General features: G+C 45.3%; 1 protein-coding gene across 1 annotated transcript; it reads right to left on the bottom strand.

The window, feature by feature from the left end:
* Nucleotides 1–7,405: 7,405 nt before the first annotated feature.
* ANKRD66 (ankyrin repeat domain 66) lies at nt 7,406–23,347 on the bottom strand. The gene is made up of 4 exons (XM_066596400.1): nt 23,216–23,347; nt 21,494–21,652; nt 13,021–13,249; nt 7,406–11,209 (listed from the first exon to the last, which is right to left on the bottom strand). The coding sequence occupies exons 1-4, from the start codon at nt 23,229–23,231 to the stop codon at nt 11,065–11,067; spliced, it is 549 nt and encodes a 182-aa protein (XP_066452497.1). The 5' UTR covers nt 23,232–23,347; the 3' UTR covers nt 7,406–11,064.
* Between the last annotated feature and the right edge of the window lie 771 nt (nt 23,348–24,118).

The following is a 24,118-nucleotide window of genomic DNA, read 5'->3' as shown; positions in this document are numbered from 1 at the left end:
CTGTGCCGAGGGGCGGTGAGAGAGAGCCATTATCCAGGCTATTGCTCTAGGACCAAGTCCCACCTTTCCAAGGGTTGCTTCCAGGAACTTCCAACTGATTCTGTCAAACGCTTTTTCAGCATCGACGGATAACAGGCATAGTGAGGAGCCTTTTTTCTTCGCCCGGTCGATCAAGGCCAGGGTCTTGATGGAATTATCTCTTGCCTCCCTCCCTAGAACAAAGCCCACTTGATCCCCGTGGATGATACGGGGAATCGCGGGGTTCAGTCTAGTTGCTATTATTTTTTAGAAGATTTTGAGGTCGCAGTTGATAAGTGATATCGGTCTATAGTTGCCACACGACAGGGGGTCCTTTCCTGGTTTGGGTATCAGGACGATGTGTGCCTGGAGAGCCTGGGGTGGGAAGGGGCAACCCCGAGAAACCGCATTGAAGGCCTAGAGCAGCAAATCTGCAATCAGGCTCCCGCATGTTTTATAGAATCTTGGGGAGTACCCGTCCGGGCCCGGGCTTTTTCCTGGTTTGATTTCCGCTAGTGCCTGTGTGAGCTCCTCTGGGTCGAAGTCCCTGTCCAGTCCCTCGGATTCTTCTGATGTAAGGCATCTTGGGCGCGTGGAGGTCGAGGTATTCTGACTGCATTTGTGTGTGTCGGGTTTCCGTCTCGGCCCAGGTTTCGGGTATGTTGTATAAGCTGGAGTAATATGATCGAAATTCCTCTAGTATTTCCCGCGGAGAGTGAACTTGTCTACCCTCTGAGGAGTTAATGGAGTGTATACGTTGGTGGGGCATTTTTGGGTGTAGTGCTTTGGCCAGCCAGCTACCGCTCTTATCTCCGTATTCGTAATAGCCGGCTTTCAACTTGTCTCTTTTGCCGAGGGCATTTTGATCTAGGATATCTAGAATTTTATGCCGGAGTTCCGATATCTCTATTTGGAGATTGGCGGTCGAAGTGGCTTTATTGGAGGTTTCTTTTACATTAAGATCTTGTATTAGTTGGGTGAGGCGCACTGGGTGCTCTTTTTTGATCCTTGCACTATGTGATATAAAGACTCCTCTCAATACACACTTCAGGGTTTCCCATTTTATCGGGGCGCTCGTGGGGTCTAGTTCATGGTCTTTTTTAAAGTTTTCAACTGTTTTTTTCACATCGTTCAGGCATGCGGTGTCTTTGAGTAATGTATTGTTAAGGAGCCATGTACGCGTTCCCCGCTCAGTTTTCCGCCGGGCCTAGGGATGCAAAAACCGGGGAGTGGTCAGACCACAGAAATATGTCTAGGAAACATTTAGGGGCCCCATCAAGTAAACTGTGCGAAATAAAGACAATCAATTCTGCTATATGAATTGTGCGCCATAGAATGAAAACTGTAGTCACGCTTACCCGGGGCGGATAATGCGCCATAGGTCGATCAGGTCCATACTCACGAGTATTCTCTGTACCCTGCGGATGACCGTTTTTGTGAGTGCGGAGCGTCCCGTGGAGGAGTCTAGTCGGGGTTCCATACACATGTTGAAATCTCCGCCTAATACGATTTGAGTCCCATCTGCGAAGACCGAGAGCCCCCGGAGAACTCTGGAGGCAAATCCCACCTGTCCTTGGCTGGGAAAGTACAAGTTAGCAATCGTAAATATTTTGTTGGCTATGGATATTTTTAGGAAGATGTACCTCCCATCTACATCTAACTCCTGTGCCAGAACCACCGGGGCTATTGATTTATGAAGTGCTATGGAGACTCCACAGGTTTTATTCTCCGGGTGGGTAGAGTGGAACCATTGGGGGTAATATTTGTTCCTGCTGCAGTCTGGTGGAGCAACGCTATCATCACCCGTTTCCTATGGAGCCTATACAGCACTTGGTTACGCTTGCTGGGACAATTAAGGCCTTTTGTGTTAAAGGAACTTATCGTTAAGTGGGCCATTTGCATGTGCTTAGGGGTTGCGATGGTGAGCGGTGAACTTCGTAGAATGGTGTTAGTCCTTGGGGTATAGCCTGGACTTGGGAGGGGGAGGGATGGTACAAGAGGATGGATGGGGGAGGGGAAGTAAGGGTAACATAGATCCACATGCAAACAGTAATGATGAAACCGATTTTGTTGTCAACAGTGGAAAACATCTTAAAACTAACAGACGACTGACGTCTATGCAGCAGTAAATTGCTGCGGTCCCTGATGGGGAGGTGGCTGGGTAGGTCGAGTCCACAGGCCGCGTCTCCCCACACCACAGCTACTATGATACGTAGTGGTGGGCATCCAGACCTTTGCAAGATTAAGAGAGACAGGTGAGAATGGCCGTAGCTGATGGGAGAGTAAGATTGAGAGGAGGAAGGAGCTGTTGGAGAAAGAGGGGAAGAAGGGAGAGAGAGAAAGGAGAGCCCCCATGTTGGTGGCGCGGGGGGGGGAGGAGCCGCCCAGATGAGGGGGTAGGCAGGGCTTAGTAGTTGAAGTCTAGTAGATTGGTGTAGCTCCCGGGACCTCAGATGGGGTGCTCGAATGGGTGCTTTATCCCTCCGAGGAAATAGCTGGTTGGTCGCAGTGTGACGAACTCCGTGGTTTAGTTTACAGTTCTTGTGTAAGTTTTTGAACTGAAGACTAGGTGTAGGTCTTTTCTCTTTATCGCTAGCGGAGATGACTATGGGTTGTGGGTTCTTCGGGTCGTTCTCTCGGGAGGGGGGGCTTCGTCCAATCTTTCGTGGGGTTTCATTCACGTGAGTGTTCTTGCAGGTCCCGGGGGATATGTTCCCTTGGTAGATAGGCTCTTTCGTCTCTATTTGGTCGTCTGCGTTTAGGGTTCACTACTTGACATTGACCCTGGGGGGGGGGGTGAGTGTGGGGGTGCTTGTTCTCTGCCAGTCTGGAAGCGAGACCATCAGGAGTTTCAGGGCTGCGAGGAACTTGGATAAATCCCCTAGGGATCTGAATATGGCAGTCTCTTTCCCCGAGCCGGCTATCAGCTGGAATGGGTAACCCCATCTATACGGAATTCCTTTTTCTTTCATGATTGTTAGTAAAGGCCAGAGCGCCCGGCGTTGTTGGAGTGTTCGTCTGGAGAGGTCCGGTAATATCAGTAGGTTTCTGCCGCGGAACTTAATTGGGCCTCTGGATCTGATCTGGCGCAGAATCTCTTCTTTTTCTTTGTAGAAGTGGATCCTGCATACCACATCTCTTGGTCTTTCGGGGTCCATCGATCTGGGGCCCAGAGCTCCGTGTATCCTATCGATCTCGATCAAGTCGTTCGGGGTTCTGTTTAGGAGGTCTCCGAAGCACTTGTGCGCCAAGCCCACTAGGTGTTTGTTTTTGACTGCTTCACTTAGGCCCCATATTCTCAAGTTGTTTCGCCTGTGGCGATTCTCTATATCATCTAAGTGGGTTGCGAGTTCTGAGATTTGATTGGCATGCTCGCATAGGATGTCATGGTGTTCATTTATTTGATGGAACACTCGTTCTTGCGTCTCTTCCGTTTCCATTAGTCATTGCTTCATCTGTTGGATTTCTTTTTGCAGGGATTCTAATGCAGATTTTTGTGATAAGGCAAACTGGGCGAAGAGGTTATCAAGGTCCCCCTTAGTGGGTATGGATCGAAGGTGCTCTTTCCAATTCCAGTTGTCTGAGTCGTTCTCTATTCGTCGTGTCAGGTTCCTTTTATCGCTTTGGGGGTAGCTCATGTTCGTGGGGTATTTCTCTGGCCCATTTGTGTCTTGGTGGGTTTTGGCTGTGAGCGTGGGGGTGGGCTGCCCTGCGTGTTTGTTGTTGCCCCCGGGGTGAGGTATTGGCATATATGGCATTCCTTTGTTTTTTGCCCCTTCTCTCGTAGGGTTCGGGGCGGTGAGATCGGTCTGTGAAGGGGCCCTCCATTCAGGGACTTGGGGTTCTTTAGGCTCTGCTCTCCCTCTGCCGCCCTGGGACATGGGTGAGGGTCCGGGGGAGGCTGCCCACTCTTCTTCGCTGTCATATGTGAGCCCTTGGAGTGGGTAAGGCAATTTCATGGCCTTTTCGCATCCCCTGCACTGTGTCTTGGGGTTTTTATTTGGCGTAGGTGTTGGCCTGCTCTCGTTGGTGGATAGTGGGCTGATGTGGTTCCCCTCCCCCGTATCTGTGGTATCCCCAGAAGCCGTTCGAATGTTGGGGCTGCTCCCCGTGGTTCCCGGCATTGTGGCTTCTCTTTCTTCCTCCACTTCCGGTTCGGGGGCCAGGGAAGATGGCGGCCGGGACTGAACTTCCGGTAGGGTCTCCCCTTTCCGCGGCTCCGGCGCCGCTGCTTCTGTGGCTTCGGGCAACGATGAAGGTCTTCTCCCTTGTGTCATGGGGGGGCTGGAGCCTATTGTCCTCTCGGAGTGGAGTCCGTCTGAGGGTTCGGAGTGCCGGCGCGGCCGCTCGCGCTCCTCCAGCGCCATCTTGTTCCTGTGCGGGGTTCCCGGACGGTCGGTAGCTGATGGCGGGGTAGCGTGGGGAAGTCTGCTGCGGGCTCCAGGCAGAGCTGTTGCTCTGGTCTGAGTCCCCTTGGTTTTCTTGCCGGCGCCTCCCCTCCCCCCCCCCCCCGATCCGCCGGGGGCCACTTCCCGCTCTCACCCTCTTGCATACGGCGTTCACTGGCGGCTGTGATGAAGCGTTCTAGGGAACCTGAATCCTCCTCCCTGGTCCCGGGTAAGCTGGTGCCTCCTCTCCTCCTGCCCATGGTTGTGTTTGGTCTGAGTTTTTGTGGTCTGGATGCCTGTTTTTAGCGTTTTTGGTCGTGGGGAGGACGGAGCTCAAGCAAAGCTAGGCTTAGCTCTCCATCGTCCAGGCCACGCCCCCTCCCAGGAGCTTAATCTCTGATCAATACTATAAGGGCTCCTTCCCAGGGACGGATTTCCGACGCGTAATACGGCCTAAGGTGCAGTTATTCACTCAACTTTCTGTTTATGTCCTGAGGTAACCGAAGAGGTCACAGAATGCAGAATACAGAGCTGGTATGCAAAATCATAAGGGTTTAATAATAAAGGTTTATTATACATGTTTGCACTTTGAGCCAGAGCTGTGAGTTCAGCCAGCTATCTTGCAGAATCAGAGGAGATGAAGACGGGATCCAATATAATGTAGTAAACAATACTAATCTCAGCATATTATATTCTGTTTAAAAAAATATCAGCACCTAGAAGAAGTTGTCATATTGCTGCAAAACTCGGCATGCAGTTACATGTCAGGCAGATATGCAACTACGCCAACACATCCATGTTAATAAAATAGGGGCGTCCGGGTCTGTGGCCCCTTCCAGTGCTGCCGGTCTGCCTTAAGCGGTGGACGAAGGTCAGAATCGTCCTATCTGCGCCTGGAAACATCTCAAGAAATCTACATGATTCAGCTTGTGCATTTCATCCCGTTTCCCCATAGAAATTTACTATTTTATAGGAATGTCCATTTATATACGATATTGCTGCTGTATTCTACGGATGACCTAGCAGCATGTTGTCTCTTAAAGTGCTTTTAGATGGAAGAGTTTTTCAAAAAAATCGTTCAAATGACCGAAAATGAAGAATAACACTGGACAACAAAAATGCACTTTTTTCCTTTTTCAAAAAAGTTAAACTACCCTAATTTTGGGTCCAGAAACACAAATATGACATTAGATTTTGTTTATTACTCTAATTTTTAAGATATACTAATCTCAAATCAAAATTTGCTTTGAAGTTCTTTCTTTTCTCAAAATAACTAAACTACCCTAATTTTGGGTCGCGGAAAATGAATGTGACATTATATTTTGTTTAGTAGGCTTAAAGCCCAATAACACAGGACAAATGTCGGGCAAACGATGCCCGACACTCGTCCCTGTGTTTCCACACTCTTATGCTTTTGCACAGGAGCTAGCAGAGCAGGCTGGTTCACGGAACGGCCAGCGGGTAGGCGGGGCAGTGCAGGAGATTTCTCTCCTCTCGCTCCCCTGCCCCCCTCCATTTACATAACACAGCGGCCATTTACTACTGAACGGCGTCTGTTTAAACTGCACGATGAGCGATGATCTTCATCGCTGATCGTTTATGCTGCGTAAACTCATCGTTCAGTTTAAACAGACACTGTTCAGTAGTGAACGGCCGCCGTGTTATGTGAATGAAGGGGGACGGGGGAGCGAGAGGAGAGAGACCTCCTGCACTGTCCTGCCCCCCTACTGCCTGCTCCATGAGCCAGCCTGCTCTGCTATCTCCCGTGCAGGAGCATGGGAGTGAGGAAACACAGGGACGAGTGTCGGGCATCGTTTGCCCAACACATTTGTTTTGTGTAAATTGGGCTTACCTCTGGTTTTATAGATACAGTAACTTCAAATAAAGCGCTTGTCCTGATCTCCTAACTGGATACCAAAATATTGGCGATACGCAGTCTTTATGATTGGTGTAATTTAACGTTTCTGGGCAGTAAATGTCACCTTACCACACACGTAACAAAAGTTTTCAGAAGAGTTTTTACAATTATGTGGCATCCTGGATTCTAACCTGAAATTACGAAAAAACAAGTTGGAGAACACTTAAAGGAGTTGTCCCGCGGCAGAAAGTGGGTCTATACACTTCTGTATGGCCATATTAATGCACTTTGTAATGTACATTGTGCATTAATTATGAGCCATACAGAAGTTATAACAAGTTTTTCACTTACCTGTTCCGTTGCTAGCGTCCTCGTTTCCATGGAGCCCGTCTAATTTTCGGCGTCTAATGGCCAAATTAGACGCGCTTGCGCAGTCCGGGTCTTCTTCTTTTCTCAATGGGGCCGCTCGTGCAGGATGCCGGCTCCGTGTAGCTCCGCCCCGTCACGTGCCGATTCCAGCCAATCAGGAGTCTGGAATCGGCAATGGACGGCACAGAAGCCCTGCGGTCCACCGAGGGAGAAGATCCCGGCGGCCATCTTCAACCGGTAAGTAAGAAGTCACCGAAGCGCGGGGATTCAGGTAAGCGCTGTGCGGTTTTTTTTTTTTAATCCCTGCATCGGGGTTGTCTCGCGCCGAACGGGGGGGGGGGTTGAAAAAAAAAACAACCCGTTTCGGCGCGGGACAACCCCTTTAATTGCAGTTTTAATTGTAATATATACATATCAATTCTAAGATTTAAGCATTACGGTATCTGATTTACATTTTAGTTATTCAACTATTTTACTATATGTACTTTTGTTTATTTAATGATTTCACTCATCTAACCTTGTGGATCTGAATAAAGGTATATATATTTAACTTAAATGGGCTACAGAGCCAGGAGCTAAATCAAAGTTTCCAATGTCATTTTTGTTTCTTCCATGAGGAAATGATTAAGAAATTTTATTTTCAATCCCCTATTTTCTACAACCATCTTATATACATGCTTTCTTTTTTTTCTCTCCCCCCTCTCTTTTACCGCTACCCCATTATCCCCTAGTGGGGCTCTCCAACTCCTTCTTTCTTTGATTTTTTTTTTTACTTATTTACATTTTGTTCCTCCTCTATTATCCAGGGAAGAGATGTCATCACATAAAAATAACATTGTATTTGTCTCCCTCCATGCTCAGGGATTGAACGTGCCTGAAAAGAGATCCTTCCTCCTTCGTCTCCTATGGCAGAAAAGGGCACAAGTCGCCTTAATACAAGAGACACATTTCTGGCTGGACTCTATACCTAGACTCACTTGCACCCCTTTCCCAGATGGCAACCACAGCACATGCCTGGACTCCAAAACGAAAGGGGTTTCCATCCTGATCGCTAATTCAATCGCCTGGGAACACCTTAAGACATGGGTGGATGGAGTGGGGAGATACTTGTTCATTAAAAGTAAACTTGCGGGCACACTGGTCATATTGGCTTCCCTTAACTTACCCAACTCCAGCCAGGTTGCCTTACTGGTGGGGACTGGAACATCCCTCTGGACCCAGTAATAGACTCATCAAAGGGGACTAGCAGTTTGCCAGCTTTCAAGCAATCGAAGATTTTGGAATACACTACACGAACACCAATTGGTAGATGTATGGCGAAATCTTGCATACGTCCACCAAAGACTACACCTAATGAACAAATTTATCTGGGCAGACAAACCCACTCGAATAGCTCGGGCCACACTGGTAAAGCCAAAAATGGAGGGGGGTCTGGGTCTTCCAGACATAAGGCAGACCAACAAGCATCCAAATTACAGAGGGTGGTGGATTGGCACAGACACGAGGATACCAAGTAATGGGTTTTTTATGGAGGGGGAGCTTCATCCATGCCCTTAATAGCACTACCCTGGTTACAAGGTGACTTGCCCCCTGAAGTCAAAGATTACCCCATAATCGGTCCCACTGTGAAGACAACTTTTGGGGTTTTTCAGAGAAAGGATCTCTCACCAGCCCCCTCTCCACTATTCCCAATCTTGGGAAGCCCCTCCTTTTCACCGGGATTAGAGAACGGTGGTTTCTGCAGATGGCTAGACAACACAAAATTCAGAGCTATTGATTTTATACAAGAGGAAAACTGGCTCTCAGTCGAATCCCTAGCCAATGCAACAGATCCAGCCCCCATCTCAACTTGGCAAATTCTTCAACTTCAACACTTCCTTACATCCCTCGCCAAACCCCGTGGTTTTAGCCGCCCAAAGAACCAGTTTGAACAGTTTTGTCTGGACCCATCTAGACATACACTTTCGCATATTTATAATCTATTGAATGCCAAGTCTGACTCGATAGCCCCCTCATTCATACGGACCTGGGAAAGAGAACTGTCTATTACACTCACAGAAGAGCAGAGACATAGGATTTATACATTCACACATAAATCTTCTATTTCTAGCCAAGTTCAGGAATCAGGTTTACAGGGTGCCCTCTCGCTCGAATAAGATGTTTCCTTCTATTCTCCAAGTGTTGGAAATGTGGAGGAGAGCAAGGTACAATGCTACACATATTTTGGGAATGCCCAATGTTGGCCAGTTTCTGGTCTGAAGTATGGCGGATCACCTCCAAATTCACAAGCTTCGTTCTACCCAAATCACCCGCGCTGTTCCTGCTGCATCTCAACGACATACCTGTGTCCACCTACGAAAAGCCGGTGGTGCGCCATCTGGTAAACATAGCAAGAGCATGTATTCCTAGATTATGGTGGCAGAATGTGTCTCCCTCCATTAAAATATGGTCTAGAATTGTTAGAGAGATCATGGAGATGGAGGATTTGACAGTTTCAGTAAAAGGTACACAAGATAAACTTCGGAAAACGTGGTTTTATTGAATTGAATTTCAAGACTCTTTGGAATTCCATAACATATAAAACTCATAAGAGCTGAATCAGGCTCTTAGTACATTTCAGAAAATGATGTCACGGTACGCTAAGGTCTTGCCAAATAATACAGGGACAAATGCAAGACTATGAACTATTATGTACTCTTCCTCCCTTCCATTCCTTTCCTGATTTTGTTTTCCTTTTCTTTCCTATCTCTTCTTTTTTTTACGGTTTGTTTTTCCGTCTTACACTGTTCTACTGTTACATCACAGTCGGTGGTTTAAAATAGGAGGTTATCTTTCTCTATCAAGAGAATAGAGGAATAGAGAGGGTAAATGGGGTGGGTGGGGATAACTAAGGGCAGAGGTTTGGGGAGGAATGGGTTGGGGATTGACCTTTAATGAGGATCTTCTTCCCTCTTCACAGTGGTTGGAAAGTCGGGACCAAGCATAATTGCAGTTCACACTTGCAATACCATAGGTAGTACCTGAATGGCCCCACCTCCAGGGGTTTATTGTACATGCTTCAAGGTTTAGCACTTTGTCTTAATCCAGTTGAGGAATTTTGTACCACTCTTTGGGTTGTAGGTTGTCAATTTCTTTGCATTACTTAACAGTGATTTGCCTGTTGTTTTGGAAAAATGGAAAACTTATAAATAAAGAATTTATAAAAAAAAAGAAATCATATTTTCAAGTCGGAAAGATTTTCACTGTTGACCAGTATAATCGTTCAGTCTAAATTTGAGCCAACGACTGAACGATAAACAATAATTGCACACTTTTCGCTTGTCGTTCATTTTATGCAGGCATAAAAAAATCACCATTAGCTCGTTCACTTACCATTCCGTTTAAACAGTAATCATTCAGTCCCTCTCAGTCACTTCTACAGCGAATGTGAAAGACTGAACGATACTGAGAGATTCTCGTTTGAACGAGTCAACAATGTATCTGGCTGTATGAACAGGCTGAACGAGAGCGAACGAGTTAGCGATGACGTCACTCGCTCTTCAAACGAGAATTCGCTCGTCTAAAAGGACCCTGATTGTAGAGTCACGGGCATCGTGTGTTGCAGGATGATTTGTATCTGGGTCTGATGTTAATAAAATGTACCTATTGCTGCCGATGTACCATGTGATTGTCACGGGACCCTTTGATTGCATTAATTGTTTTGTGGTATCTTTTAATTGCCACAGATCAATTGTAATGATAATTCCTCTTAAATTGATTCCTTTTGGTTATTTTAGCGCTGGAACAAGCAGTTGAGTGCACATATCCCTGTGCCATGCTGGAATTATCTCTTTAGCTCCTGGATGGGTATTTCCGTGGACACCTTGTATATATCATTCTGGTCATGTAAATATCTTTCTATACAGTTGGTACTGAGACTCAGTATTCAGTATGTACAAGTAGCTCCACCTGTTGGAGAAGAGCAGGATAACAAGTATCAGGTACAGTAAATAACTCCTGTATTTACTGTTTTGTATCAGTAGAGTGCAGATTTGTCATTACTCTGATTATCTTTGCTCACATACATTTGGCAGATGTAATGACTTTCTTGTTTGCGCTGGATAAATACTGTGCTAGAGGAAAGTTTTTTTAGGGCCCTTTTACACGGGCCAATAAATCGTTCAGATTCCCACATCCAGTGATTTATGGGTCAGTTAAATGCATGCCGCGACTGAACAACGAAACGGAATTAAGGATCGGCCCGTGTACATAGGCAGTAGTTCATATATGAGTGACAGCCTGTTTAGTGTGAATGAAAGCCAGTCGGAACGATTCCTGACTCGGCCTGCCTCCATTCACTAGCGATGCTCCTTCCTGTGTAAAAGCAGAGGAACGGTTATTGTTGGGACGACCTGTCGGGCATCTGGACATCCTGTGTAAAAGGGCCTTTCTTTAGTTCCTAGAATGTTTCTTTTTAGCGCTGAGTTGAGGTTTTAGAAGGTCTGACTTCTTGCCTTCCCAATCGTCATCTAACTCATCCAAAGAGTTTCCCTCCAGTGCTGTGGCCAGACGGTAATCTCTGCATTCCACTTCAGCCCTGAGAAAACAATGGTGTTTATTGAAATACTAGTAAGAGACAAGATATACCATTAAGGCTGCTTTCACACATGTGTTAGGGCTCAGTTCAGGGTTTCCATCTCTCTGCTCTATTTTTGGATGAGAGAGACTGAAATAAAACAGAAAAAAAACCTGATGTTTTTTCTCCACTGATTTCAATGACATTTCAAAAAATGGAAAGCAAAAGTAAAGGGTTCCATTCCAGCAGATTTCCATTTTTTTGGATGCAGACTACAGTATTTTGCCTTCCAAAAAAATGGAAACCTAAGAGCGTGTTCACACGGAGCAAATTTCCTGCGTAATGTCCAAAGCAGACAATCTGCAGCAGATCCAAAGTTTTTAACATGGATTCTGGTGGGTAATTATCTGTCTTCATTAAGAGGTGGATTCCACAAGCATAAATGGTGAGAAGATGGACATGCTGCAGATTTAAATTCCACACCACGTCAATTTCCACATGGGTTTTGCGTGGATTTTTTTCTGCAGCATGTGGACGAGATTTTAAAAATCTCATCCACTTTGCTGCTACTGTAAATGTTGTGGCTTTAATATGCGGAGGGTCCGTGTGGAAAATCTAAGTCAACTCCGCCTAGTCTGAACATGGCCTAATGGAACAGAAGCAAACTGAAGCCTTTCCTCTTGTTTTTTTTTTGTTTGTTAAAATCACATTGAAATCAATGGGAAAAAAATTGATCCCTTTTTCAGTATTTCTCCCCCAAAAACGGAGCAGACAGAAACTCTGAACTTTGCCCAAATGCAGATGTGATAGCAGCCTAATTTATAGATTTATCTTACAATCTCCCCCATCTCTAACTATTGTGTTCACCCCAAAACAGTGAGGAAGTTGTACAACACAACTGGCAAATTTGAAAACTGCATTACCTTAATATCACCAGCAGGTGGACTCATTAAGACAGGTCTCCCTTTTCATTGTGAGTCTCCTGGATGCTTTGCTATTGCACTGATGCCAATAAACGTAAATTTTAGCTTGAACAGCTTTCTAAGAGGTGGTTTTACATGGGACAACTATCCTCTAAATAGTAGCTCAATAGAGCAAGTGAAGGCGACAGTGTTTTTCCATGTAATACCATGCCAATGTAAGGGATTACTCTAAAGGCTTAAACTGTTCTCATGGTGAGACAGTAAAATATGTCAAAAATTGCGGTAAATTTTGGTGCAGCTGAACTGAGCATGCTGCTGGGAGGTGCAACAGTCTGCAGAGAAGCTGCTGCTGCAGCAGAGAGGTTGGAAAGAACAGCGGAAGCCTGGGCCTCTAGATGTGAGAGGGCCTGAGCTGAGCAGCATCGAAGAGCGACAGCAGGGGACAGCGTGGGCGCCCTAAAGGAAAACTCCTGCGCCACAGCCCCAACTGGTTGGAGCATCTGGGCTGTAAATAGGATGTGACGTCCTGACTAGCAAGTAGTGTCATAAAAGAGCGGCCCTCTTATTGATTTCAATGGGAGTGAAGTCAGCACCCACAGTTCTCCCCTGTCCTCTTATGACAACATCCAGCTTGCTGCACTGGACAGCGGGCCAGACAATCAGCTGATGCATGGGGGTCTTGAGCGGTGGACCCCTGTCCATTAACTACTGATGACCTATCCACGAGTTAGGTCCTTAGTAAAAAAAAAGGGGCAGGCAAACGCTTTAATTGCTTACTTGCTATTAAGACTTTACTAATTTTCATTTACTTTGTTCCCAAATAAATTGTGTTTGTTGTAACTCCTTCTGCTGCATCGGCATCACAATACAGTCACCCACCTAAAAGACTGTCAAAAGGATGAAACTTACGTCTCCAGAAACTTAACGCACTCTTTATGGCCATAAATTTCTGCGATTCTTCTAGGAGAGTCTCCATGAATGTCTGTGGCATCAATGGGTGCATGTAGGTAATGGAGGGAGCGGAGGACACTAAGCTTTCCCGATTCTGCAGCAAAATGGGCTGGTGTCCAACCAATATCCGTCCTCAGACAGGGCCGGGCCCCATACTCCACCAGCAGTTTCACTGTGTCAGACTGACCTGCAGGGGACAAGGAAGGGTGTAGAGAAAGGATTTTAACAGTGAGTAAATGTCCGATTCCTGGACAACCCCTCACAGAGACAAAATAAACACGTCGCATAAGCAATTTTTCCACACGCAACACACAAAGCTAATAGTTAAATGATTTGCATTGTGCCACACACACCTGCTATTTTCTTGCTTGAGTATTACTCGTGCAAAAACTATGATGGTGTGCAATATCTTGAATGCTCCAGTGCCCCATAACAGTGCCAACCACAGTGCTTCCACAATAGTGTCAGCAACTGTGCTATTTTATGACAATGAATGCAAGTGTCTCCATAATACTGCCAATGACTACATAATACTGCAAGCTTTAGGCCACCTGCAGACGGCCGGGTCGGATCCCGCTGCGAGAATTCTCGCAGCGGGACCCGACCCGAGCAGCTGCAGAGAGCAGCGCAGAACTCACTCGCTCCTGCAGCTCCGGCTCTTTCATGTGCGCATGGCGCATGCGCAGAGCGTAGCCGGCGGCCGGGGAGTGACGTTTCTGAGCGGCGCTCTGCGAGCCCCACACAGAAATAGAGTATGCCGCGGTTTGTTTTCTGCGCGTGATATCGCGCAGACAAACCGCGGCCATCTGCATAGGATTGTGTATTGTAATGCAATCCTATGGAGGCGTGTACGGGCGGAAATTCTGCAGGGGATCCCGCCGCGGAATTTCCGCCCGTCTGCAGGAGGCCATAGTGTCATCTGCACTGCCACAGTGCCCTCATAACATGGTCATCCAAAGAGTACTCATAACAATTACAGCAACAGTGCCCCCATTACAGTGCCAGCCATGGTGCCCTCAAATGAGGGCCAGCCAGAGTGCTCCTACAACAGTGCCCCCAAAACAGTGCCAGCCAGTGTTCTCATAACTCTGCCAGTCATATTCCTGTCTTAACAAAAGTACCCCAGTGCACTCATAACACAGCAAGTCAAAAATCACTCATAACAATTGCAGCAACAGTTCCAGCCGCAGTGTTCCAATGATCTCATAATGGTGCCACCAACAGTGCCCCTTCATGACAATAACTGCAACAGTGCCCCCATAACAGTGCCAGTTAGGCGTCATGTCCACTAGAAAATTACAATCCACGCAGAATCTGCTGCAGATTTCTGCAGCAGATTCCGTGCAGATTTGCTTTAAGGCTGGGTTCACACAGGGCGGATTTGTCGCGGAAATTCCGTCCGGCATTTCGCCGTGGCAAATCCGCCTGCTGCCGCTAATCTCGGGATTAGCCAGCCATGTGGACGAGATTTCACAGAAATCTCGTCCACACGGGGCGGCCAATCCGCTGCGGTTAATCCGGCCGAAACCGCGGCTTTGCCGACTGCAGCATGTCCATTCTTTTTTCTTCCCTATGCGGCCACACTCTCCTCTATGGGAGCGCCGGCTGTAGCGAAAGAGCGAGCGGCCGGGCCGCTTCAAAGCCACCGCGGGTTTTTCCGCGGCTCTTCTCCCGGCGGAAATCTCGCGGTTTTTGCTGCGGCCAAACCGCGAGATTTCCGGCGGGAATCCGCCCCGTGTGACCCCAGCCTTAATGGTATTTTTTTTTGCATGCGGATATCCCCAACTATAGATAGCAATGTGGCCGATCCATGCTGAATCCACGGTAATATAGAGCATGCTGCTTTTTTTCCCGCGCGTGAAAACCGCAAATCGATTAAAATGCCATCTGCGGGTGCAAAATTCAATTTAATTGACTGTAGATGGCCAATGATTCCCTATGGGCAAATTTGAATGTCAATTTCACCCGTGGAATCAGCAATTCAATTTTGCTAGTGGACATGAGGCCTTAGTGTTCTGATAACATAGCCAGCAACAGTACTCTCTCAACAGTAGCAGCCATATTGCTCTCATAACATAGCCAGCCAAAAAGGACTCATCGAGAAACAGTGCCCTCATTGCAGTGTCAGCCACAATACCTCCATAACAGTGCCCGCTACAGTGCCCTCATAAGTATAAGTCAGTGCTCCTATAACAATGCCCCTTCATGATAACCACTGCATGGGGATGTTGAATAGGAAGGCCCTATCGGAGTCTGTGTTTTGTGAGCCTAAACAAAAGGCTCTTAAAGATAAAAAGGAAGTGCCTTCCTATTCAACATCCCCTTTATGGTGCGGCATCATACGATATCATACCCCTATCTGTATTGCTAAAATTATATGGGTGTGTGGTATCCTCAACATCCGCACAGTGAGCAGGAATAGGTTGTGAGGTGAGAGAATTCCTGGTGCCGATCCATAAACCAGGACCCCACCTCACACATATATGTTCAAGTCTGTCCAAACAATTTTAAGAATACTTAATAAAATTAGAGTTTTAATATTTTCTTTTTCGCTGACTGGATTTTGAAATATAAAAGAAATTTAGTGTCTCTGTGAATTCTAAACTAAACCTGGATTCATCACTGAAGATACCCGCTTCCACTCCGTAGCGTCCAGTTTCGTAATTTACAAAACTACTGCAAACTGAGGCGCTGGGTGGGTGTTTGCCAAAGGCTGTACATGTAATAGGCGCTGTTCATCTAATCACCCCACAACTCTAATCCTCTGCATATCTGCCTGAGATGTAAATACATGCTGAGTTTTGCAGCAAAACAACAACTTCTTCTAGGGACTGATTTTTTGGGCAAAGAGTATTCCCCTTTTGTCCACTACTTTTTTAACTTGATGTCTTATTGTAACCTACATAAACTAGTGTATATACAGGACCTAGACTAAAATCGGTACAAACAGTAACACCTGCGCTACCGACTTGCTTTGTGATGACATATTAATAGATTACTTGATCAAGTTGATGACATCACTGGAATTGTGATAGGGCAATTCCCACTGTAGTACTGCAATACACCCCAGTACTGCAGTACTACATACTAGACAAAAGTACAAACTGAATATTAGAGTTTGTAGTCAAATAGTCAAGCCAAGAACCACATAAAATTGCCAAAGGAAAAACCTCAATTTCCTCGTTGATGTGAGATGTTTTTATTTTAAGGCTCGCAGAGCTTCTTCCATTGCTCTCAATGGGTAAACCTCGCATCGCACCGCATGCACCTAGCACATGGTGTGATGCTGCAGCCGGCCCCATTGAAAGCAAAGGATGATGCGAGGGCATGCCCAAAGTTAGGGCGTGCCGTGATTTGTTTCCCGCATCGCAGTGCGGGAAAGAAAAAACCCGCTCATGAGTATTCATGCCAGATTTGTGCATCTCGCAACGCACAAAACTCACGTGATTTTCTCGGCCGTGTGAAAATGGGCTAAAGGGGGTGTGCAGTTGTAAACTATTAATAGTAGGTTGATGGAGGCCTACAGCCCAGAATCTCTACCAATCGGCTGTTGATTTCTGTAGGAAGCAGACAGCTCCATTGCCACTGCAGTTTTGAGGCTTGATATCTTATATATAAAACGCAATCTGTTTGTTTATGTCGTCTACAAATCCCAGTTCTGGTCCGATTTTAAGTGAAATTTTGCATGAGCGTTCTTCAGCACCAGGCGACAAATACTGGCGGAATCCTAAATCGAAAACTCACCAACTTCCCCTGTAACTTTTATTGCCCATAGCAACCAATCACAGCTCAGCTTTCATTTCTTATCCTGCTGAGGTAAAATAAAGCTGCGCTGTGATTGGTTGCTATTTCCAATACTGTTGAGGTAAAATGAAAGCTGCGCTGTGATTGGGTGTTACATATTATACTGCTGAGGTAACATGAAAGCTGCGCTGTGATTGGTTGTTATATATTATACCGCTGAGGTAACATGAAAGCTGCGCTGTGATTGGTTGTTATATATTATACTGCTGAGGTAAAATGAAAGCTGCACTGTGATTGGGTGTTATATATTATACTGCTGAGGTAACATGAAAGCTGCACTGTGATTGGTTGTTATATATTATACTGCTGAGGTAAAATGAAAGCTGCACTGTGATTGGGTGTTATATATTATACTGCTGAGGTAACATGAAAGCTGCGCTGTGATTGGTTGTTATATATTATACCGCTGAGGTAAAATAAAAGCTGCGCTGTGATTGGTTGTTATATATTATACCGCTGAGGTAAAATAAAAGCTGCGCTGTGATTGGTTGTTATATATTATACTGCTGAGGTAAAATGAAAGCTGCACTGTGATTGGTTGTTATATATTATACTGCTGAGGTAAAATAAAAGCTGCGCTGTGATTGGTTGTTATATATTATACTGCTGAGGTAAAATGAAAGCTGCACTGTGATTGGTTGTTATATATTATACTGCTGAGGTAAAATGAAAGCTGCGTTGTGATTGGTTGCTATATATTATACTGCTGAGGTAACATGAAAGCTGTGCTGTGATTGGTTGTTATATATTATACTGCTGAGGTAACATGAAAGCTGCGCTGTGATTGGTTGTTATATATTATACCGCTGAGGTAACATGAAAGCTGCGCTGTGATTGGTTGTTATATATTATACCGCTGAGGTAACATGAAAGCTGCGCTGTGATTGGTTGTTATATATTATACCGCTGAGGTAACATGAAGGCTGTGCTGTGATTGGTTGTTATATATTATACTGCTGAGGTAAAATAAAAGCTGCGCTGTGATTGGTTGTTATATATTATACTGCTGAGGTAAAATAAAAGCTGCGCTGTGATTGGTTGTTATATATTATACTGCTGAGGTAAAATAAAAGCTGCGCTGTGATTGGTTGTTATATATTATACTGCTGAGGTAACATGAAAGCTGCACTGTGATTGGTTGCTATATATTATACTGCTGAGGTAACATGAAAGCTGCGTTGTGATTGGTTGCTATATATTATACTGCTGAGGTAAAATAAAAGCTGCGCTGTGAGTGGTTGCTATTTCTTATACTGCTGAGGTAACATGAAAGCTGCGCTGTGATTGGTTTCTATAGGCCACACAGATTTTCTTTTGAACAGCAACTAATGACATTAATGAAAATTTCAGCTAAAAGAAATATTACTGAAGATGATTGCGCATAAGGTTGATGCACCAGAGCAGCGCCTCATAATCAAATTTTTGATGAAGGAATGATTTGGGACCACCGCAAAATGGTGTAGTAACAGCAGTTAATATGTAGAAAAAGGTAATAATTTTGAAAGCCCAAGTTTCAATAACCAATCCCTGCGCTTATAGTATATCAGCTCGTTACAGATAAGGTTCCCATTGAAGTGAGCTGCATGTGCGTGTGTGTAATACCAAAGCTGGCCACTGCAGTGGGAACGGAGCTGTCTGTTTCTTGCAGAAATCAGCTCAGTGGATGACCGCACCTGTCTGGTGGACAGCTGATCATTGGGGGTCCCAGGTGGCAGACCCCCACCAATCTACTATATATGGCCTACTGTAAGGACAGACCATCATTAGTTTATGAGGAAAGGGAATGGAATGGATGGGAAAGAAAATGGGCTGTCCAGTCCAATCTGATATTACAAATAACTGATAACTAAGCCTTTCAAAAATCAGCGCTTCTGCTCAGTGCTATGTTCCAACGTGTTCCTCTCATTCACCATGGGATGATCAGTGACAGGATGATCATTTTGACCTCATTAACCCCTTAGTGACGAAGCCTGTTTGCGCCTTAGTGACAGAGGCAAATTTTGGAAATCTGACATGTGTCACTTCAACATAACATAACTCCATAAAGGTTTTGCATATCCAAGTGATTCTGACATTATTTTTTCCTCACATATTGTACTTCATTCAGGAGGTAAAAATAGACCGATAGAATTTATGTAAATTTATTTTCACAAAATTGGGAAAATTTTGAAAAAATTGTCTTTTTTTTCACATTTTCAACTGTAATATCTCAAATATGTGTAAACATACTGTCCATTTTTTTGCTGAGATATATATTTCCATCTGTTTGCTTTATTCTGGATGCACATTTGAAAAACTTTAGTTTTTTTTTAGCCATTTAGGGGACGTACAAATTTAACATTAACATTTTGAGGAACGCTTTGTTTTCTTACAGCAAGCCAAGATTGCAAAGGCTCACAGGTGTCAGAATGACATACCCCCACAAATGAACCCATTTTAAAAACTACACCCCTTAATGTATTCACTGAGGGGGTCAGGAGTATTTTGACCCAATTTTCTTTTTAAGGAGTCAATGCAATTTAGAGGAGAAAAAATAAAATTTCATATTTTTGCAAATATGTCATTTTAAAGACATATTTCCTTCTTTAGTGCACATGAAAATGAGGATTTATACCCCCAAATGGATCCCCCTGTGTGTTCTGTATTCAGAGACATACCCATTGTGGCCCTAATCTTATGTCTGGATGCACAACGGGGCCCAAAATGAAAGGAGCAGTTGGTGGCTTTCAGAACAGACATTTTGCTTGAAGGCCTTTTAGGCCCCATTGCCCACTTGTAGAGCCCTTGAACGGCCAAAACCATGGAGCAACCCCACAAATGGCCACATTTTGAAATCTAGACCCCTTAACGAATTCATCTAGGGGTGTACTGTGTATTTTGACCCCACAGTTTTTGCATGAATCTAAGCAAAGGTTAATATCAGGCTACCGAAATACACAAAAAAAGGCAAAAACAAAAAGGAGTGATAATCTAGACCAAAATCAATAGTCTGTCATAATACAGATAATTCTATGACATAATAATTTACCCTGGATAAGCGTAAGGGTGCATTCACACGAACGTATATCGGCTCGGTTTTCACGCCGAGCCGATATACGTCGTCCTCGTGTGCAGGGGGGGGGGGCTGGAAGAGCCCAGGAGCAGGAACTGAGCTCCCGCCCCCTCTCTGCCTCCTCTCCGCCCCTCTGCACTATTTGCAATGGGGAGAGGTGGGACGGGGGCGGGGCTAATTCACACCACTTAGCCCCGCCCCCGTCTCACCTCCTCTTATTGCAAATAGTGCAGAGGGGCGGAGAGGGGGTGGGGAGGAAGCAGAGAGGGGGCGGGAGCTCAGTTCCTGCTCCTGGGCTCTTCCAGCCCCCGTCCTGCACATGAGGACAACGTATATCGGCTCGGGGTGAAAACCGAGCCGATATACGTTCGTGTGAATGCACCCTAATACTGCGTTTCAAGATGCCAGCGTCAAAAATTATGCAAGACAGAGCTTCATCAAAATACTTTAGGCATAGAAATGGTGGACACATAATATACAGCTTGTGTCAGGAGGAAGGTGATGTAAGATCAATTAATACCATCATCTCAAATATCCTGATTAAGCAAGGTAATTAAACAATATGAAAATAGAGCCAAATCAGGATATCATAGCAATACAATATGGTGAACATCACTCATATAACTACAATAACTTACCTAACACAATAAATCCATTTACACACTACCATGATTGCTCAAAATTAACTCAAAAGCCATCTTTTGATCGATAATCACTGCTTGTAAATGTGTGCCCATCGTGCACTTACCGTGCACTTTTCGTCCATCGCTGAGTTTAGCTCAGCTTAAAATCCATCGGGACTTATAATACGGACCGCATGCTGAGTTCTCCGCGGGCAGCACTGACAAAATTCTTTCAGCAGCTGTCCCACTGGAGAACAATAGTGATGTATTTAGAGAACAGACTGCCCACTGTTCTCTAAATACATGCAAATGAAGGTAGTTAGCTACTAATTGGCTGATTAGCCCATTGGTACCTAATGCAAAATGATTGCTCAAAACTGTCAGTTTCAGACAAATTTTGAGCAATTATTATCTGTGTGTGTAAACGGACCTTAAGGTGAGAGATATCATTCTGCGCAGCAGATGTCAGTGTACACAATGGTCTTCACATCATATTTGATACCTCTAAGGACAACCTTCTCTTGGGAACTGGGATCCACAGTTGTTGTCCACTCCCTACGATGGTACTACATACTAGTGACCATCAGGGGAGGATGCAGAGCACAGAAGGCCCTGCAAAAGCACTCCGTGGGTCCCCAGATTTTCTACAGCGAGACAGAGCAAATGACCCATCAATATGCCCATTTCTTTGGTAGATTACACCCTAAACTAATGTCACCAGACAGGACTGAAAAATGTGGTTGGCACACATTTCTTGGTTGAACTATGACTACATTAAATACACTTTCCTGATGTATGTTTTTTACCAGTGGCATAGCTATACCGCACTGGTGAAGTGAAACTACAACTCCCAGCATGCCCCTGACAGTCTGTAGGCTCCAAAAGGATTTTCTGCAACATTAGAGGACAGTAGCACTATATGTGGTGGGGGGTAATTTTGCATTAGATGTACCCTTGGCTGCTGCCCAGTGCAGGGCAGTCCTATCGTTCCAGTCAATGTCCTTGTGATTTGGGTCATGGAGGCCTTTCTTCAAGATCTCAGAAACCAAATCATAATCCCCAAGAGCTGCCGCTTGGTGGAGCTCCGTGACGTCGGCCATCTTGTGAATTTCTGTTTGTAAAGAGAAAAAAAAGATTGTAATGATAGTAGTAAAAATGTTAAGGTATCCTTGTGTGTTATTATGTATCAGAAAGTAGGGAAAATGGAACAACGCCTCTGCAGTGCCATCTATTGGAAGGCAGCATTCCTGCAAGTCAATGTCACTCTTTGGACAAGCCTTATAACAATGATTGGGCATTGTAAACAGCTGTTACCTTTTTTTTGATCCTCAACAGTGTCCAGTAGATTTCTGGCTTGGCTAGTGAGATCCAATAGTCCTGGGTCAAGAAAGGTATCGTTTCTCCTTAAGGAGAGCACCTAAAAGGTGAGGAAACTTATAAGGGCATTATGCTCCTTATACGTCTCCTCACACATCTTCTAGGTGCTCTCCTAGACACTATACCTGTCCCGCCCTATATATCAGAAGAGATAGCATTATGTAGGTATCGTCTATTTTATGGGATCTAGTCTAGTTTACTGTATTCTGCTCTGTTAAAATGAAAGCTGAGCTGTGATTGGTTGCTAGGGGCAAATGAGGCAATTTTTCTTCTAGACAGTATCATAAATCTGCCCCACGGTCTCCATTTTGCTCCAAAGTAATAGTCCGCTCACACTGTAATAATTTGCATTTGTGACCCCCTCACAAGGTAGTAATACGCATGTCATGCCCTGGAAAAGTAAAAGAGACCCCTCTGTGCCCCCAAAAATTAATTGAGCCCCCTATATGCCCGCACAAAGAAAAAGAACCTCCTTTACTCCTGCAATGTAAGAGAGCCCCCTCTTTGCCCCCAAAAAGTAATAGAGCCCTCTCTATGTCTCAACAAAGCAATATAGCCCTGTCTATGCCCCCACAAAGTAACAGAGCCCCCCCCCCCCCCCCGTGCCCCCGCAAAGTAACAAAATCCACTTCATTCTCCCTCTGTAGTAGAACCCCCTCCAAAGTAATAAAGCCTGTTTGTGGCCCCACTAAGCAGTAGAACTTCCTCTGTGTCATCAAAGTAATATAGCTCCCCCTATGCACCCTGTATTCCAGTCCCTGCCCGGGCACAGAAGTAACTATATTCCAGACAGTGCAGTCTCATTGCAGCGCGTCCTGTACATAGCCCCCCCCCCCCCCCCCATTTTCTTTCCCAGTATAGTATGTACAACGGAGGGGAAGGAGCAGCTATGTATCACATCCACTGTAATGAGGCGGTAGTTTCTGGAATACAGCTTCTCCTGTGTGAACAACTGAACGGCCTTTAATGATGGTGGGGTGGTTTGGATGGCCGTGGGCCTCCTGTTAGCCTCAGGCCCCATAAGGCTGCCCAAACTGCCCCTATTATTTTCCGCCACTGCGTAATTATGCAGCTTTTATTATTACTATGGGTTGCTGCGTCTTTCTGCTTGTGATGCCCCATCTGCCTACGCTGAAGAGAAGAAATCGGTATTGGGAACTGGATTTAGGGATTATAATGCTGTGTGTAGTCACTGAGACGGTATCACGCCTGCTGGGCTTAGATACAGCTGCGCAGTGATTCAGAAGGTTACAGAAGTTCTGAATCAGCGGCAGATATATAAATAGCATTTTCTTACCGTAACCTGCAGTCATAGAGAAGCATTGTGGTATTTCCAGACGGATCTTCAGAGTGACGTGAGGAGAACATCACAGGCGATGAGGGCGTCTTTTGTTGTTGTAGGGCACCATGGAAACTCTCTCCTCCCTACTTGTGACAGGAGCTGCTGCTTCATGCCTGTGGGAAACTTTGCAAACAATTGAAGTGTGATGTAATAGGTGCCAAGTCAGCGGATAGTATACAGTGAATAGCCAGATTAGTATGCTGCTTCCTTCCTAGCCATTCATATAAAATCCACCAAACCTAAAAAGCTGCTTGCTATGGACGACCCCCTTGACTTGCCTAAACCAAGTGGCTCTGTTCCCACCAAACTCCTGACTTGCCGTCTGATTACGTCTGCTATCATTCACACTACTGCGGGAGCAGTTTACATACTATACCGGAGGCGGCACTAGAAAATGCAACCTGAAAACACATCATTTACAAGAAAAGCACCACTAGAAAATCATACTCCCCCCCTCAAAAAAAAAAATCTATAAAATAACAAGAAAAAGTACTGCCAGTTACATGTGCGCACGCGGCGAATATTATGCGCATAAATTCCTAAATAACATCTATGTGTTGTCCTCGGCCAAAAGAATGCTAAAATTAAAAGGGTTGTCAGAGTCTAAAATAACTAAAGAATCAGTACTTACCTCTCTTCTACGCCAGGGAAACAGCGGAGCGGCTCTGGTGAAGATCCCATTGTCGTCACAGAACGGGACTCACTGCTGCAGTCAATCATAGGCCACAGCATCCCTGCCCATTCTGCTGGCATCAGCACTCACATCTTGAGCGCCATGGTGTCAAGAGTTTGGAATGGTGACCCTGCAATCTCCGATTAGCTGCATCGCTCACTTGACTTCTGGTCTGTATTGACAGC

This window comes from Eleutherodactylus coqui, chromosome 1 (assembly GCF_035609145.1).
Source record: "Eleutherodactylus coqui strain aEleCoq1 chromosome 1, aEleCoq1.hap1, whole genome shotgun sequence".
NCBI lineage: Eukaryota > Metazoa > Chordata > Amphibia > Anura > Eleutherodactylidae > Eleutherodactylus > Eleutherodactylus coqui.
This window is presented reverse-complemented; position numbering and strand designations above follow the sequence as displayed.

What these genes read in the sequence shown, in the direction of transcription:
- ANKRD66 (XM_066596400.1), bottom strand. An exon ending in GCACTGGGCAGCAGCCAAGG is followed by an intron (nt 13,250 to 21,493) that starts GTACATCTAATG and finishes TGTCCCCTGCAG; the next exon opens with GTCAGTCTGACACAGTGAAA. An exon ending in TGCGTTAAGTTTCTGGAGAC is followed by an intron (nt 11,210 to 13,020) that starts GTAAGTTTCATC and finishes TTGTTTTCTCAG; the next exon opens with GGCTGAAGTGGAATGCAGAG.